This window comes from Convolutriloba macropyga, chromosome 1 (genome assembly GCF_964194025.1).
Source record: "Convolutriloba macropyga chromosome 1, txConMacr16.3, whole genome shotgun sequence".
NCBI classification, from domain to species: Eukaryota; Metazoa; Xenacoelomorpha; order Acoela; family Convolutidae; genus Convolutriloba; species Convolutriloba macropyga.
The window spans coordinates 19,583,939-19,603,116 of record NC_134468.1 but is presented as its reverse complement, the minus strand read 5'-3'; the positions used below and the strand labels follow the sequence as shown (position 1 = coordinate 19,603,116).

The following is a 19,178-nucleotide window of genomic DNA, read 5'->3' as shown; positions in this document are numbered from 1 at the left end:
ACCAGCAGCAGACCCACTGGGCAGCCTCTGCAGGGAGGATCACCAGACGGTGGAACACTGGTTAATGGAGTGCCCCGACACATTGCGTCACAGAAGGGAGCTATTGCGTCGCAGAACCAACGTCGATCTGGGGGTTCTGAAAAGTCACCCCAGGGAATCGATCGCGCTGGCGAGGAGAACATTATCCACCTCGGAGTGACCCACAATCAACAAAAACAAACATAACCGACTAGACGGCGGAAGAATTGCTCTCGAATAGTGGGAGCTCTAATCAATTGCAGCCTGCTTCCGTCGTGCGGGGGGGGGGGGGGGGGGAAAGGGAGGGGAGTCTAAATAGGACTTCGAACCACCAGTTAGATAATCAGAAGAAACTTACAAATCACAAAATTTTGAAAATCAGTACTACCAAAGCCATAAAAATGAATTCGATACTGTCACGCAACTATGCATATATTACAAAACTTCTACCACGTTTTTACGATAGCACCAACTGATATCAGTAACAGTTACCAACAGAACAGTTCTTTGCGATGGAACAAATAAACACGAAACATTTTATTAGTAACAAAATCGTCAACAAATACTAATCAGTAACAAATTTGTTTTCAGAAATGTTGAAACTCAGAAAAACCACTACGATAAACATAACCGACTAAACGTCGGAAGAATTGCTCTTGAACGACTAGTGGGAGCTCTAATCAATTGCAGCCTGCTTGTCGGGGGGGGGGCTAAATGGGACTAAGAAGTTCTATAGTGGGCTTCAAATAAGCACATTAGAGGTTAACATATACCACTATTAAGATTTAAAGTAAAAATGGCACCAGTTTCGGCGCACTTTTCATCTAACTTTTAGTATTAAATTGCCGCCAATTGTGTTCAGCTGCTTGAAATTGTGATTGAGAGAGAACTTTAGATCACACGAAACGCAAACAGTCATGGGCGTAAAAGTCACTCGAAAAGACAAAATTGTCAAGCGAAAATTGTCAACCGGCATAAAAAACATAGCCGGTAGAATACCGGAAACTACTCTCGAATCATCGTGCATTAAAATCTCTAACCTAACCTTACCGAAATCACAACATCAAATTAGACAAGAGAAAAAAACAAAGGTAGCCCAACCACAAGTGTTTTGAAAACCGACAATTTTTTAGGTGCGGGGGGAGCTAGGTGGAGCGGGTGGGTAGATAGGTTGGGAAGGTGGGTAATTCTGGGGTAGTTGGGGGGGGGGGGTAGGTGGGGGTAGCTAGGTGAAAGGAGGGGGTAGGGGTAGGTGGGGGGAAGTTGGGGGGGGGGGGGGTGCGGTAGGTAGGTGGTGGGGTGGGGGGGGGGTATATAGGTGGTGGGGGTGGTTTGTGCGGTGTAGTTTAGATAATTAGGGGTGACATAGGAAAAAAAATCTCAAAATGACCTCTTCACCATAAACATTACCAGCAGTTCCTAATTACTATACATTACAAATGAAGCTACTGTTAAAGTCCAAGGTTCGAAAACAGAAGTCAACAATCAAAAACGGAGGTCAATGCTTGAACAGAAAGAAGTCAAAACTCAAAGTCATGAACAAACTTGCTTTCTGCTAAAAAAAACCTGTATAATCTCAATCCTCCTCTTCGATTCGTAAAAAGACACACACCTTTACAATAATTGCTATGAACTTCGTTCAAGGGCAATTAACAGCAGCGCATATATGCCATTAAATTTTAAATTTGCAAAACTATAGAGAATGCAATAACAAAAATTACGCCTATAAAATTTCCCTGAAACTTTAATTTCTCAAAAAACCATTGGAATTATACTCAATGTAGTTCTAACCAAGCTTAAAAAAAACTGGGGGCAAAAGACAATAAAAACATACCCGGCAGAATCCCAGAAAATAGCCGCCGTTGATTCCAATAAGCATGATTGGGATTGAAAGAATAGAAGATATTGAAAAAAAAAGATTTTTGTACTAAAACATTTTTTAAGTCCGATTTACTTTGATGGCATTTCGTAGTTGAACATAACGCACTTCTGTTTCTTAGAGAGAGGCTAGAGGGGCTACTATCAATACCAATAAGCATTAGAGATGGTAACTAAGACTTATAGTAACGACGTTCAAATAGCGGGCATCTAAAATTTGGCTTTATGGGTTTATCCCGTTTCTACTTCTGACTTCAATTTTTTATTCTGACTCTGTTCATTTTAAATTGCTTTGCTGAGCAACTGATGTTCAAAATCACTTTTAGCAGAATAAGAGAAGAGAAAAACTAGCATAGTGAAGTCAAAAAGATATCACGCAAAATGTTGAAAAAGCGGCAAAATGAGGTAAAGCGAAACATTTGTTTATTCGACGAAGTAAAAAAAAGGGAGCGCTATAATAGCCGGCGGAGAAGATGAGGGCGGCTATTAAAAAGATAGAAAATTGATATTAGGAACGCGCTAAGATAGCTGCTTAGCGACTGAATTTCCAACGTGCGTTATTGGTTTATCCCATTTTTGAAGACGAGAGAAATGGCCAGACGAAATATCGATCAAGCAAAAACTACCAGAGTGTCTCATTAATTGCTTAATGCTTCATTTGACAGCAATTACTCTTTCGAGACTTACTTTGTTAAGCAAAGTGAAAACGATCAAGAGCATCAGACAACAAAACAAATAATCAAAATTAACAACAATCAAGCTACAACTGCAGCTAAGAACAATAGAAAAACATTGCTAAACTTTTACAATTAATGAATTTCAACTTAAAATTAGTGTATCCGGCGCTTCTCAGACAAGCAAGCTTTTAGAATGTACATCGGCTTCCTCTCAATAACCACTTATTTTTGGACACTCATTTTGGTTAGCGAAACCTAATGAGAGCAGGCCGCGTTATAAGGAGGTAAAACTACATAGACTAAAAAACACAGATTTCCGGAATAGCTGCAAAATAAACTTCCGTTCCGGATAATACAGATAGAAAGATGGATATAATTTTTAAAAAGTTTTTGATGCCGTTGAATGAAATATAAAGAAAACATTAAGACAAAAATTAAATAGCTTCATTGAAATTCATTCCGCAGAACCCTTTTATTAGGGACTTTTATTGCAACTGAGATCAGTTGACCTTAAACTAATTCAAATTATCCTAGTTCAAATTATCCTATAATATAAGTTACGTATGATCAAAATCTAATCCCTCAAATTTTTCCCTCAAACGTTTCTTTATGGGTGCAAAAAACCTTTCCCCGCCGGGATTCGAACCACTGACCTCCCGATCCTTTACTCCCGACCTGAACCATTGACATCCCAAGCTTTACTTCGGAGCAATAGAGATCACTCAAAAATGAAGAACCAAAGCGTGAAAAAGTCAATTGAGAAGTCAAAGATTATTCTAGAAGAAAAGCGCAAAATTGTCAAGCGAAAAATTTGCACAAAAACACGTTTACAATAACTGCTATGAACTTCGTTCAAGATCAATTAACAACGCATTAATAAAAATTGAGCATAGTCCGCAGATTGCCGAAATAACAGCGAAACAGACCTCAGTGACGTAAAATACAGATAGCAACAGATACAGAATAGAATTGATGCAGATCTCAACCTTTGTTAGGAATAACGTTTTCAGCCAAAAAAATATTTTTTTAAAATATCAAAATTGTAATTTGAATATCAACTAAAACCACTTATAAATTTTAAAATAAAAACTACACCAATTTCGGCGCATTATTTATTTGACTTCTAGTATCGACCACTTGGGTTCAGCTGCTGACACCTGTGTATGAGGAAAATTTAGATCACGCAAAACAAAAAACATACCCGGCAGATTGCCGGAAAATAGCCGCCGTTGATTCCAATAAGCATGATTGGGATTGAACGAATAGAATATATTGAAAAAAAAAAGATTTTTGTACAAAAATATTTTTTAAGTCCGATTTATTTTGATGGCATTTCGTAGTTGAACATACTTCTGTTTCTTAGAGAGAGGCTACAGGGGCTACTATCAACACCAATAAGCATTAGAGGTGGTAACTAAGACTTATAGGAACGACGTTCAAATAGCGGGCATCTAAAATTGGGCTTTATGGGTTTATCCCGTTTCTATTTCTGACTTCAATTTTTTATACCGACTCTGTTCATTTTGAATTGCTTTGCTTAGCAACTGATATTCAAATTCACTTTTAGCAGAATGAGAGAAGAGAGAAACTAGCCTAGAGAAGTCAAAAAGATTTCACGCAAAATGTTGAAAAGGCGGCAAAATGAGGTAAAGCGAAACATTTTTTTATTCGACGAAGTAAAAAAAAAATAGGAGCGCTATAATAGCCGGCTGAGAAGATGAGGGCGGCTATTAAACAGCACCCAAATAAACTCAAAAAATAAGGAACACCGAAAATATAGCTATCTATAATCAGCTTACATCTTCACACTCACTCAACTTGTTATTGTAAGTGGACAGGGTTCGTTTGTCAAAAGCGTTTGCTAAAAACTGGCACATCACGCTTTTTTTCAAAGATATACAATGTCTACGTCATCGTATATACCTGCTCCAAGAGTTCCAGGATAAATTTTGCATTGTTTCGGAGTCCAAGACTTGCAGCGATGTTTTCATATCGTACACTCTCTTGTTGTACTCGCCATCAACGAGCTGAAACAGTTTCAAATATTATCAATTCAACGCTTTGCAACGCATATGATAGACCCGATTTGAATTTATGCAAAAGTTTTCTTAAAAGAGTTAAAGTGACGCATCGCTCCTTTTAATTTGTGGGAATCAGCTACGTTTTAGGCATTTTCAGATTTGAAACAACAAACAGTTCCTGTTGCATTTCAGCGATTGTTGAATTGTTTTGCATGAAAAGGTCTAGAAAATTGGGCGGAGTTGATCTATCATTGAAACTATAGTACTAGATTGTCTAGGGGACTTACACATGCCTCTTCTGATATTTATCAACTAAACTGACCTGTAAGAAGTCTCCATGAGAACTGAAGTCTATCGTTTGGACAGCTGATCCCACGTCTTTAATGCACTTTTCCCTTGGAAGGGGCGAGCCAGCCTCAATGCTGTAGACGTCTAATGACCCATCCTCTCTTCCAACCGCCAACTTCTTCCCATCTGGTGAAAATCTTAAAACAACGGCCCAAATATAACGGACAATGAACTTCTTGAACTCTCATGAGATAGCCCTTCGTAACACTTTTACCTATACGCAGAGATACGAGATAAAGGTTTGCTGACAACTACCAAATATATAGGCTTTCGGTTGTCTTATCAGGTCTTATCAAGTGTGGTATTATAGTGCACGATTTGAACAGTAAAGTACTTTTTTTAAACCAAAATAGCTCTTTATTCATTTTGCAATCACCCCATGACTTGTCAAGGGATATTGTAAAGTATCATCATATTTATTATATTTACCACTAAAGTGTTGAGTGCAACAACAAGCGCTCTTTTTTGTAACAAAACATTGACAGTGTCTTATCTCACCTGATGGCACGAACATTTGACGCCCTGTCCCTCTTCTGAGCCCACACCTGAAGAGTTGCAGAGACGAATATCTTAAACACCCCATTCTTCAGTCCACATGCTATGAGATCACCCTCAGGACTGTATGAAACACAACTGGCAGCCTCTGTCAACGAAATTTGTTTCGTCGGCTCCTAAAACAGAGCAGAGCGCTGCAATAGCTATGAAAAAGATATGACCCTTGTAGAATTTATGCAATTTTAATTTTTCAGTTCTTCAAATAGGTATTTTATGTCGCTTCGGTTCCGCCGTTAACTCAATTCTGTTTCTATTATGTAACATCTGCGAAATACACTTGCATGCCATATAATACAGATAGAAACAGAGACAGCTATCAGCTAAAAATATATGGACGCCGCTCAAAAAGCTATGTAATAAACATTCAGCGATTAACTAATAAAGCGTGTTAAAATTCATTCCAAAAAGCCTTTTTAGTAGGAACCTTTTTTTAGCACATATGATTTTTTGCTTTGAGACTTAGGTTTTAAAAATACAAAGTCATTTTATTGACTGAGGTAAGTCACGCACGATCAAAATATAATCAAGTAAACCACTCCAAACTTTTTCTAGAGCGAGAGAGAGAGAGAGAGAGAGAGAGAGAAATTTCACGTTACGTGCGCAAACGCCGTATCGAACGGAAGAAGTCATTCAGAAAGTCACTTTTTCAACTTTGCTGTGTGAACAAATAAAACGAAAAAATAGCGTCAGACGACGAAAGAAAAAACATCAGGACAAGTCCTGACAAAATTCAAAAAATTGGCTAAACAAAAGACTAGAACTAGAATGGACAATGCATGGATTGGGAAAACCACCTAGAAAAAAAACCTTAAAAAAATTACCGAAACTCAAAGCCAAATAGCCGCAACTGTAGAACACCACAATCGAGAAAGCGAATTTTTGTTAAAACACCGTTTTCTCACTCTATTTTGAAATTGGGGTGAAAAAAAGACTTTTCCGCTCTGTTTCCTGCTTCGGTGTGAACAAAACTACTTTTCCTTTTTGACTTCAAAAAACATAAAAATGTGTCAACAGATCTTAAATACAGCGCGCCTAAACACCATTCAAATGCTTTTTGTTAAATTCTAGTAAAAAAACATGAACACTACAATATAGCTACGCTCAGCTTACAGCTTCGCAGTTATAAACATAATCGGCAGATTGCCGGAAAATAGCCGCCGTTGATTCCAATAAGCATGATTCGGATTGACAGAATAGAAGATTTTGAAAAAAAAAAGACTTTTGTACAAAAACATTTTTTAAGTCCGATTTAATTTGATGGCATTTCGTAGTTGAACATAACGTACTTCTGTTTCTTAGAGAGAGGCTATAGGGGCTACTATCAATACCAATAAGCATTAGAGATGGTAACTAAGATTTATAGGAACGATGTTCAAATAGCGGGCATCTAAAATTGGGCTTTATGGGTTTATCCCGTTTCTATTTCTGACTTCAATTTTTTATACTGACTTTGTTCATTTTGAATTGCTTTGCTGAGCAACTGATGCTCAAAATCACTTTTAGCAGAATGAGAGAAGAGAGAAACTAGCCTAGAGAAGTCAAAAAGATTTCACGCAAAATGTTGAAAAAGCGGCAAAATGAGGTAAAGCGAAACATTTTTTTATTCGACGAAGTAAAAAAAACATAGCAGGACAAGTCCTGACGTACAATTCAAAGAATTTTCATTGACTTAACAAACAACTAGACCTAGAACGGACAATGGGTGAATTGGGAAAACCATTTCTAAAAAAATCAGATAAAAAAAAACAAAAAAAAAGAAAATCAATGTCAAAATGCTGCTAGGGAGAACAAAAAACCACTAGTGAGATATGTAATTTTGATTCTAACAAAAAACTAGGTCCAGAATGAGCTGTGAATGGATTGGGAAAACCATTCAGAAAAAAATCCGATCCAAAAAATCGAAAAAACAGTAAAAATCAGAGTGAAATTGCCGCATGTGAACAAAAAACCACTACCGAGAAACCGAACTTTTGTTCAAACACTGTTTTCTCACTCTACTTTAAAATTAGATCGAAAAAAATTCACGCCGCAAAACCACTCGCTTTTTCGCTCCATTTCCTGTTTCGGCGTGACCAAAATCACCACTCCAATTTGACTTCAAAAATCATGAAAATGTGTGAACAGATCTTAAAAAAAAAAAAAAGACAGCGCCCCAATACAATTCAAATTCTTTGAATTGTAAAAAATAGGAGCGCTATAATAGCCGGCTGAGAAGATGAGGCGGCTATTAAAAACCTCTTAGAATCTATCAACAACTACAGAATTTAGTCGATGGAGTTGGCGGTGCATGAAATACCTGACTGGAGGGGGCTTCAAACCACCAAAAATTGCCTTAGCACTATGATATTGTCTTTTTAGCAGCTAAGAATGAACTATACAATTAGAGACTAGTTGAACTCTAAGAGAGCTGCTCAGTGACTTCATGCACTCCAAGCTTTGCACTTTTATCCTGTTTTTCAGGACAAAGCATCAGAAGAAAAATTGATGAAGTGGAAAATCGCATAAAGACCACAGTATTAAAATAATTGCTATACACTTCGGTTGAAAGCAGTTAAAAGTCATTTAGAGGGTGAGGTAAGTGACCTATGATTTAAACACAGCCGACAGGAAGAGCTGGGAAATAGATTTGTGGCCACATAACATAAATAGAAACAAATACAGAACTGAGCTGAAGGTATCAACGGCGCGCTCTATAATACCTTTTCAAAAACATTCATTTTAATTTTTTTGCAAAAAATCAGAGCAGTTACGTTTTGCTTGCTGTGCATTATTTCCAAGGGCCTTTATTGTATTATTGGTTTTGAAGAGGTTAGGAATAAACGTCAGTCAGCTTAATATTGGTGTTAGAAGTCATTAAAAGAATGAGCAAGTCACTGATGATCCAAAAATGCGTCGCGCATTTCAGTTCGACGAGTGACAAAACGCGTTACGCACATAAAAGCAGCAAAACTATAAAAGCAGAACTGCAGCGTGAAAATGTCAAATCTTCAACCCTCAGATTCGTCTTCTTTTCGCAAAAAAGTGGTCAAAGTCAGTCGAACCATTAGCCAGAGAATGGAAAACTTAAACAGATTTAATTATTTCCTATTAAAAAGCCGATGAAATCAGGTAAAAGTTTTCAAAATTAAAATTTCTTAAAAACAACAATGGTCAAAAGAGTTGAAGCCGTTGTCTATCAAGTATTTATAAAAGCATTAAGTAGATTCAATTATGATGCCTAGAAAAGACAACAGCAAACGGCACAAAACCCAAAAAATTACTAATTTTTTATGTCAAAGTCACAACAGCTATTAGCTATAAAAACCACTAATTGGATTCAAGTCTACCTCGTTAGAAATTCGATGAGAACGGGCACTGATGAGAATGAGAGAAAACAACGAAAATTACGACACATAAGGGCACAATTCGAGAACTCCCTAATAAGGGACGACAAAAATTATCTTCAATCAAGATCGCCAAACGATGACCAATGGAGGATTCGAAAGCAAATGCAGAAAAACTCGCTCGAAAACCGGAACTTTTCTCAACATCAATTTTTCACTCTACTCGCTCTGTGCGAAAAGCATGGGCAAAAACTACCCGGAGTTTGCTCTTTTCCCATGACAAAAATCACATCGCGAATTTAATTTAGCATTGAAAAATCCAAAAAATGTGTACAGATCTAGAAGAACAAAGATTGTGTACAGACCTTGAAAAATCTAAAAGTATTTCCCCACCTGAACACCAGGCCAATAGCAAAGTCCAATCTCAAAAACAAGTCGATTTAAAAAAAACTGACAGACGACAAACAAACGAACTGTTTCCAAAAACCTTTTTCTGAGGCATTAATTCTCTAACTACAAAAAATACAAAGAAATTTCTTGGGTCGAACTCAAAAATAAAACAAGAGACGAGAACAGAAAAGATCTCACACTAGACTTTTCAAGAAGAAGAACAGAAAATGCAGCCAATAATAGAAATCTTATTTCGCCCACGCGGTCCCAACCAAACGAGACTAAACGATAAATAAAACATTTCGAACTACTATAAAGAAATGCGAACCACTTTAATAGTTTATTAAAACTTCTGATAGAATGTCGCAATTAACTCATCCGTGCCAAATGCTACAAAAAATTACCTACAAGCCTACAAGCTAACAGAAACCCCCGCCTCATATATAAGATACAGAAGTAAACAGGGAAAAGGTCAAGGGGGGAGACAGAGTTGTAAAGGGAAAAAGTCAAACAATTATCTCCATTGCAATACTAAATCGCAAAAATTTAGAAAATTTAAAAATCACAATAAATGATGTTAAAGTTCAACTTACGAACACAAATACATCAAGAGTAAAAGAGTACAAATACCAATATCAAAAAAGTTTTTCAATGCAAATGACCAATATCAATCAAGATCGATCACCAGCATAGCTCAGTCATATAAAAAGCTCAACTGCAAATGCTCAGACATCAAAAAGTTTAAGCAAATCTAAAAATCCAAACTGACAACACTATGTGCATTCAACAGTTTTAAAAATAAAAAATTGCATACATCATATGATACAAAATCTCGACAAATTGAATTTACAAAAATTTGTTCAAAATAATTCAAAATTGTTTCCTGAATTTTACCTTAAAACAGACTTGTCACATCGTCTTCTAAGGAAGGCATTATTTGGAGAGAAATGCCTATTTTTCATTATCACTTCTATATTGTGAGGTCATTTATTTTCCACTAACATTACTCAGAATTTTTCATCTTGTTGTTTTTATAAGAAAAAGCATAACTAATTTCTAAGAACTCACACTAAAATGTCTGCAGAGTTCAAACTGGTTTTTATCTCCGTTCATGAAACCGCAAAACAATAACAGTATAGCGTCCCAAGGAATATCAAGGATAACCTAGGGATAACTTTTTGGAACGAAACAACAGAAACCATTAAATATGATCACGAAACCAATTTCAACCTCTGGGAAAAAATGAACCACATTCCTTGAGAAGAACAAGGAAAACATAAACCGACTTTTGTCGGACAAATTGCTCTCGAATGACAAGCGGGGCAGTTAAATTCAGTAGAAGCTGTAGCTTAGAAACCAATAAATAAATGTAAATACAACCCAAATTATTCTTTTAAAGTTCTTTAAAAATTCTTTGCTTTTAAAACTGACATTTAATTAGTAAATGGCGTTTATTTTTGAAAACTAAATCTTCATGGAGAGAGCTGGACAACAGAATATAATAAAACGAAATCTTATTTCCCCTGCGAGTTCCCAACCAAACAATAAGACTAAGCGCTCAATTAAAAAATTCGAGCTACAATAAAAAATGCGAACCACTTTACTGATTTGAATAAACTTCTGATAGAAATTGACAGACACTAATAGCAATTAACTAATAGAAACTAATAGCAATTAACTCATCCGTAACAAACGCTACAAATTTATCTACAAGATAACAGAAATCTTGCTTCATATATAGTTTACAGAAGTAAGCAGGTGAAAGATCAAAGGGGGAAGCCAAAGCTGTGAAGGTGAAAAATCAAATAATTATGTTCGTTGCTATCTTAAATCGCAAAAATTTAGAAAATTATAAACATCAGAATAATTAATATTAGTTTACTTAAGAACTCATATACATCAAGAATAAAAGAGTGTCATATCAAAAGGTTTCTCAATGCATATGACCAATTTCAAACATGGTCGACCTCGTGTCGTGCACAGCCAATTTGACAAAAAAACAAAGATATGCAACAGAAAAAAAGAAAAGCTCATTTGGTCTTAAAAACGCTGCACTTTGCACCTTGATTTCAGGCCTTCCTGCAACTTATGTACACTTAACACTGTATTACCAAGCCAAATTTAAGGATTATTGCAAATTAATATCCTTTGATTTTATCTGTTTATCCCGTTTCAAAAGCTCTATCATCATAAAATGTAAGCAAATCTCAACATTCAAACTGACCACACTACGTGCAGTCACTAATATGGAAAACAAGAAGCTCGAAGACAGCATACGAAACGAAGTCTACAGAATCTTCTTTTTTTATTTGATAGAAAAATTGAATTTACAAAAATTTGTTCAAAATAGATCTTTAAAATCACTTTGTGGACTTTACCTTAAACAGATTTGCCGCCTAAATTTATGCGGAGGCAACACTTGGCGAGGCCTATTTTGCATTATCACTTTTAAATTGTATTGTCATTTATTTTCTACTAACGTCAATCAGACTTTTTCATCTCCTTTTTGTCGAGAAAAATCAAACTATAAAAAACAGAAGTAACTATTAGAATGTATACAGAGTTCAAAACTGGATATCAACGTAGTTCATGAAACCGCAAAACACTTACAATATAGCGTTCTTAAGGAAGATTAAGGACAAAACAACCAACATAAAATCAATAGAAGAACTAACTCTTAACTTTCCAAACAAACCTACAAAAGAAACCCTAACCGACAGAGAGAAAAAGAGAGATTTCCTTCATGGGATTCGACTCTGCAAACCCCTAGTTTTCTAGCCTTGTTAGTAGATTAATCATATAGAAAAAAACTGAGAAGGGGCAAAATTTAAAAAAAGTTTTCAACTTCGCAGTTTAACAAGTTCAAAACCATTTTTTCTCTCAGAAGTTCTGTCAATTAAACCATCTCCGAGACCTGAAAAGTTTCGTTGGCCAGTAATGGCCGTTAAACTCAGAAAAGGCCAAAAACATTGAAAAATTTCGGAAACAATTGCAAATTTAAACAAAATCTTGCTAAAATTCAAGATATTAATATCTGAAGCACCATTTCATTGTTCCAAAAGACTATCCAGTACCCCTGTGTCAAGCCTGAAATAGTTTCACTGGCGCATAAAGATCTGTACACTTGGAACATAATAAAAATTTTCCAAAAATTTGAAACAATATAAAAATTTTATCAAAGAATTACAAAAACCGGAGTCAAAGAAAATTTTGATCACCATCCCATTTACTCACGAAACTATGCAGCCGCTTATTATCAAGCCTTGCAGGTGGTCCCAGGGCCGTAAAAACATGAAAAAATTGCAAATATTTTAGAAAATTGCTTAAATTCGTGATATTAAAACCTTGAAAAATATTTCATTATATCTACAAACTATGCAGTACCATATTATCGAACCCTAGAGAAAGTTCCGTTGCTCTTGAGGCTAGAGAAACCTAAAAAATTCAAAAAATTTATTATTAAGCTTATTATCAAACCTTAGGGGAGGTCCCAAGGCGTCTGTTGCCGGAAAAAACTAAAACATGAAAAAATTGCAAACATTTTAAAAAATTGCTTAAATTCGTGATATTAAAATCTTGGGCAACATTCCATTACATCTATAAACTATGGAGTAAAATATTATCAAACCTTAGAGGAAGTTCTGTGGTTCTTCAGGCTAGAGAAAGCTAAAAAAACTGAAAAAAAAATTCAAAAAACTCAAAAAAAAGTTTTATTAAAAAAAAATTGCTAAAACTTGTGATATTAAAAAGTTGAAAATTAATCTATGACCAACAAAATTTTCCAGTAACTTAATATCAAACACTAACGGAGGTTTTCGGACCCGTGAGGCTCAAAAAACCTAAATAATGAACATAAATGTCAAAAAATTGATAAAAAAAATGGAAAAAATTGTCAAAAAATTGCTAAAATTCGGGATGCTGTAATCTTGCAAGACATTCTATTACGTCTAGAAATTATACAGTAACCTATTTTCAAACCCCAGCGGATGTTTCTTGGCTCTAGGGGCTGAGAAACCTAAAAAAATGACAAAATTTTTCAAAAAATAAGTCTTGAAAAAAAGCAAATTTTAACAAAAATTTGCTAAAAATTGTGATATTAAAAAGTTGAAAAACCATTCCATGCACAAAAAAATTTGTCAGTAACTGAATATCAAACCCCTTAAGATATTTTCTGGCCCCTGGCTCTGGATAGACCTGAATAAGGGGAAAAAATTGAAAAATTGCACGTTATGTCAAAAAAACGCCAAAATTCGTGATTTTAAAATGATGAAACCATTCCATTACCACTAGAAATTATGCAGTAACCTATTATTAAAACCCAGAGGAGTTTCCTTGACACCTAGGGCTGATAAAAATAAATGTCAATAAAAATAAAAGTCATCCCGACTTGATACACGTCAACTGAAATCTGTCTTCCAATCTGTCACTCTTAGCAAAACAAGTAGAAACACGACAAAATTAGGGAGTAAAAAATTGGTCCAAATCAGCCACTCTTTTCTATTAACTATTAGAACCACAAAAAAACAGTTATTGACAGTCAACAACGCACATACCGAAACACGCAAAGATAAACATAAAATACACATAGCCTAGCCGTCAGACGGCCAGAATAGCTGCGAATACAGATTGAAGGGACCTTTACTACCAGTAAGAGTTTCTTTGACCCTAAACTCTTTGACCTTTTCATAAAATATTTTGTTGAGTGAGGCAAGTCGCGTATGATCAAAATCTAATCACGCAAACGACCTGAAAGCTTTTGCTAGAGAGTGAGAAATGACGACACGCGGCGAGCAAATGCCGGGGGATGGGATATTATGCGATCACTCAAATTTTTGGAGCTATTAGGCAAACATTTTGAACTAAAGTTTTATGGAAACTAAGCGAATAGCAATTAAAACACTTAAAAAGGTTATTCAAAAGCCACCAAAGGCTATAAAATTGTCCAATGTCTCTATCACTCGTCTTTACATGCAAACTGTTGTAAGAAGTAAATGCAAAATGTATCAAATTAATCAATGCTTTGGATATCTTTAGTGGAAGTTAAATCTTTAGTGAAAGTTTGCATATATTAAAAATGAACGTTTAAAATTACTTTCCATAATTTTGTTATAAATAATTTAGCAATTTTTCAAATGAAAGTGCTCAAGACTCCTTGAATGAAAGTGCCTTCCATGAAATGAAACAACTAAAGGAATAATATAGACATACCCGCCACCAGTCCTTAAATAGACCACTAGATTTTTTGGGGTTATATTCGGACTGTCAATTTTGACGCAATCGGTCTAATCGGTCTAAGAGAAAAGCCCTAAAACAGCTTGTTCAAAATTGGTATTCAAAATCAAAAACTCAAGATTAATAATCAAGTAATAGGGCATATAAGTTTGGCACTACTTAATGCACACTAACTAGTAAATGTTCATAAAATTTAAAGTTCCATAAGTGAGTTCAAGAAGTCATTTTTCTAGTGATGTGAGTCACGCAATCGACCTAAAAGCAGTAGAAGTCATTGCAAGAGTCAGTTCTAAGAAGTCAGGTCGTAAGAATCATCGATGGAGACGACGAATTAAAAAAAACGATGTCCCCAATAATAGCCGCCATCACTTCGCGGCTATTAAGCTATTTTTCTATGAAGACAATTGTTATAGTCACTTGACTACACTACCATGCCAAGCGGGCATTACAAAACCTCCTTTAAATAATTTATTTGGTATTCGCAAAAGTTCCACAAAGTTCTCGCCTACTTCCACCCACAAATCGCTACAAAAATGCCTTTCACCTCATCGAGTTTCTGCTTTATATCCTTATCCCTCAAATGCTGTTAGCGAACGGAAGTTATTCATATTTGAATTTTAAACTTAGCTGTATGAACAAATGTATAACGAAAAGGGATTGTCAAACAACGAAAGAAAAGACATAGAAAGACAAGTCCTGACCTACAATTCTAAGAAATTTAATTGACTTTTACAAAAAATCACAACTCCATTTTGACTTCAAAGTGTGACCAGATCTTAAAAGAAAAGTCAAAAGAAGTCAATTCAAATTTCCCAATGCCAAAATACCAATTCTTAGAATTGTAAAAAGCAGGAACACCACAATATAGCTACGCTCAGCTTACAGCGTCTCAGCCACAAAAAGAATAGAGCCTGCAAAAACTGTAACTAATCAAGCAAACATTTTGCATAAATGAAAACATAGCCCGTAGGAAACGACTCAGAGTTGTGCACAGCAAACTTTATACTAACCGTACATCAATCAGAAATATCGAAGGAAAAAGAAATAGCATAAAAGCCGTAACATAACCGACTAAGGTTGGGCGAATTGCTCTCAAACGACCGGCGAGCCTGTAGTGACGGGTCAAGAAGTGGTGATGAGGGGAGCTCAAGTGATGGGGGAGGGCTGGACTAAGGGGGTTTGAATAGGCAGGTGAAGGAGGGTACACGATGGGTAGGTTGGGGGTCAAACTATTAAAATGAAGAAACACAATTCACACCATAAAACTTTCTCCTCCAAAGTTTCGGTAAATCGCATACTTAAAGACTTTTAAGGCGAAAGGCTATAAGAGCTGCTCAGCCACTTGATGCCCTCTGGGATTTACCTGTTTATCGCGTTTTTGATAACAAAAAGTTAAAAGGGTGGGCACAAAACTTGTAAAGCGAAAAATGGCATTAAAAAACGACGGGACCAACATAATTGCTATAAACTGCGTTTGAGAGCAATTAAAATGTCTCTTTTTCTCATTTTCGAGAAAAAACATGTTCAACAATGACTCACGTTCGATTAGCAAGTTCGAAGAACTAGTGATGCCTGAGTCATTAACATGTTCATGACTCATGTTCGATTAGCTTATTCGAAAAATTAATGATGCCTGAGTAAATAACAGGTTCGATAAACTTTTAGACATCAAGAGACAAACCAGTTTTCCCATCGAGATCAAATTCTACCAATGCAGAATTCTTCCAAAATGCAAAGAAAGCTGGCGCTATAAGAGTCTAACATTAATATTGGTCACATCCCACGCCTTCAGGGTGCTGTCCTCTGACACAGACACAAATAGATTGGGATTCAATGGATGAGTGGCCACTCCACTCAGCTGCCCTTCCGAATGCCCCACAACAATCTTAGTCATAGAACTCTTTTTCTCTTCAAGCATCACCACCTGACTGTCTTTTGTCCCAATGAGAATGAGCCCATTGGCCCGACAACATGCCTTGATGGTAACTCTTTGACCCATACCCTCCAAATAAAACGATTTACAACGTTTTAACTCAGAATCCCAGAGTTTTACTGCTGACGGGGATTCCTTGACGCTGAAACAAAACAATTCCAGATTTGTAAAAAAAGGAGACTTGTACATTTGTGCTTTCGAACCGCCAGTTAGATAATCAGAAGAAAATTACAAATCAGAAAATCAGTACTACCAAAGCCATAAAAATGAATTCGATACTGTCACGCAACTATGCATATATTACAAAACTTCTACCACGTTTTTACGATAGCACCAACTGATATCAGTAACAGTTACCAACAGAACAGTTCTTTGCCATGGAACAAATAAACACGAAACATTTTATTAGTAACAAAATCGTCAACAAATACTAATCAGAAACAAATTTGTTTTCAGAAATCTTGAAACTCTGCAAAACCACTACGAGAATCATAAACAATAGGTGGCCATATTCATTGATCTTGCTAAAGCTTTTTACTCAATATAACAATTTCTATAGGCATATAAGTTAAAGGCCTATAGTTTCTCTGAGAACATCGGTGTTTCAATCTCTTCTTGCTGACAGGAAAGAATGTGTTTGTTTGAATGACTCTGTAACTATAAATCTGACTCGGTAACTATAAACCACAGCATTTCACAAGGAACAGTTTTAGATCTTCTAGTATTTTTGTTATAAAACATAGCCGGACATATCGCCAGAAAATAGCCGCGATAGACGCTTGTGACCTTCCATGGAATTGAAAAAACTAAAGAAATGAGATAGACAGATTGACCAACAGTTCTTTAGTAGACCCCCAGACTTTTTGGGTTAGATTCGACCTGTCATTTTCATGACACATACGCTCTATAAGGAAAAGCACTGATAGAGCTTTTTCAAAATTAATATTTGAAATCAAAAACTCAAGACTCTAATATTCAACAATTAGGGCATATATGTTTGGCCTTACTTAGATGCACACTATTGATCTCTAACTAGCAAATGTTCATAAAATTTGAAGTTCATTAAGTGAGTTCAGAAGTCATTTTTCTTTAAAGAGGTAAGTCACGCAATTGACCTAAAAGCAGAATAAATGACGTCACGCACACAAATTTTAACTGCAAAGCAGTAGAAGTCACCGGAAATAAAAAAGTCAATGGTCGGAAAAATCATCGATGGCGACGACGAATTAAAAAAATCATAACCGTCTAACGTCGAGCAAATTGCTCTCAAACGACCGGAGAGCGGTTGGCTTCGTCAGTAGCTAGCCTCGCTTTCGCGAGGCTCGCTCCAGCTAAATTGGAGGGACGTGAGTGGGGGTAATAGATGATGAAATCACGTCACATGACAGCAGCTCAAGTGCGGCATCAATAAAAGAGTTAAGGGAAGAGAAAGAGAGAGACAGAGAGATAGGATGTGCGAGATAAAACGTGAACGACAAAGAGAAACAAAGAAGCCACAACCGACAGAGAGAGAAAGAGAGGAATATTTTCCTTGATGGGATTCGACTCTGCAATCTCTAGTTTTCTAGCCTTGTTAATAAATAAATCATAGAAAAAAATGAAAAGGCAAAATTTAAAAAAAATTTTCAACTTCGCCGTAAAAAAGGTCACCGCGACTTGAGAAGTTCCGTTGGGCAGTAACTGTCGTTAAACTCAGATGTTAATGAATTGTGTTGGGATTGGGGGGGTGCTTAGGACTATTTTGATTGTGTATTATTAAAGTAAAATTAAATTTGATTCGTTTTGTTTCGCTTGTTTGTTGCTATAAAAGGTTTTTGAGAAGTCGACTACTTCCGTCAGGTTTTGACAATAATTGTGTTTTCGTTTTGCCGGCATTTTCGTTGAAATCGATCAAAAGTCAACCTGTCCTTGACATCGCCGGCCCCATTTGCAGGATTGCAGAAATCAATAATACTGTTGGAGTAAGTGTTGAATCATCCATCCAGCTGAATAATGAAATAAATTCAAAATAAGGGTAATGGAAATACAAGGGTACAAACCTAATCGGGTGGTTCGTAAAAGCAATTCACCTAAATTAATAACGGAATTACCAAACGAAATAACCTTAATTGTCAAATGAGAGCCAGGGGGTTTGAGACGAGCCTCTTAGAATTAATGTCACTAAAAGGTTAACACGAGCGCGATCGATAAGAATTCGCCATATAACACAATTATTGGCAATTGGAAAGCGTTATTTCAATATAATCAAAGTAATCGCGAATGTAGTCCAAAGTAATGGGGAATAAAACAAGGTAACACTTATGAAAGCGTATGAGACCAAAAAATTGCAAGCAATTGCTACAATGACGGTTTCACCATGAAATTATTTGAATTGGTGCAAAGGGAATAATAAGTTATTGTGTCGATGTATTGGTAAATTTGGGATCCAATAAACACAATCCGTTAACTGCATTTTTCATAGTAGAACTTATGGATTCGAAATTTAATCAGGAAACAATTTGCTTAACTTTACGACGGGCCTAATACGCTCACCAATCGGGGTTTTCAGTTTGACTGATCGAAAGATCCCATCCTCTCCAGGAAAAAACTTGCGTTACTCGGGCCACAGGCCAAAGGCCTCGGGGGGTGAAGTCCTCAAGGATCCATACTAAGTCGTCCACTTTCAGATTCTTTGAACTTTTGTTCCATTCGGAACGAATTTGTTGGCCTGGAAGGTACTCTCGCAGAAATCGATTCCAGAAGTGAGCAGCTATTTGTTGCGATGTACGCCAAGCTTTTGAAATGTTCTCTTCATCTCCAATAA

At 36.1% G+C, this 19,178-nt stretch overlaps 2 protein-coding genes across 2 annotated transcripts in view; one reads left to right on the top strand and one right to left on the bottom strand.

Annotated features, from left to right (window-relative positions):
* Positions 1-19,178, top strand: part of LOC142336137 (surfeit locus protein 4-like) — a 229,081-nt gene that overhangs the window by 29,773 nt on the left and 180,130 nt on the right. The window lies entirely within an intron of this gene.
* Positions 1-19,178, bottom strand: part of LOC142336131 (echinoderm microtubule-associated protein-like 6) — a 143,222-nt gene that overhangs the window by 8,030 nt on the left and 116,014 nt on the right. Inside the window, exons 21-24 of the mRNA XM_075384709.1 lie at positions 16,205-16,517; positions 5,441-5,613; positions 4,917-5,079; positions 4,497-4,600 (exon numbers count right to left, since the gene is read on the bottom strand). Of these exons, the coding sequence (XP_075240824.1) occupies positions 4,497-4,600; positions 4,917-5,079; positions 5,441-5,613; positions 16,205-16,517 (753 nt within the window). The remainder of the gene's footprint in view (positions 1-4,496; positions 4,601-4,916; positions 5,080-5,440; positions 5,614-16,204; positions 16,518-19,178) is intronic.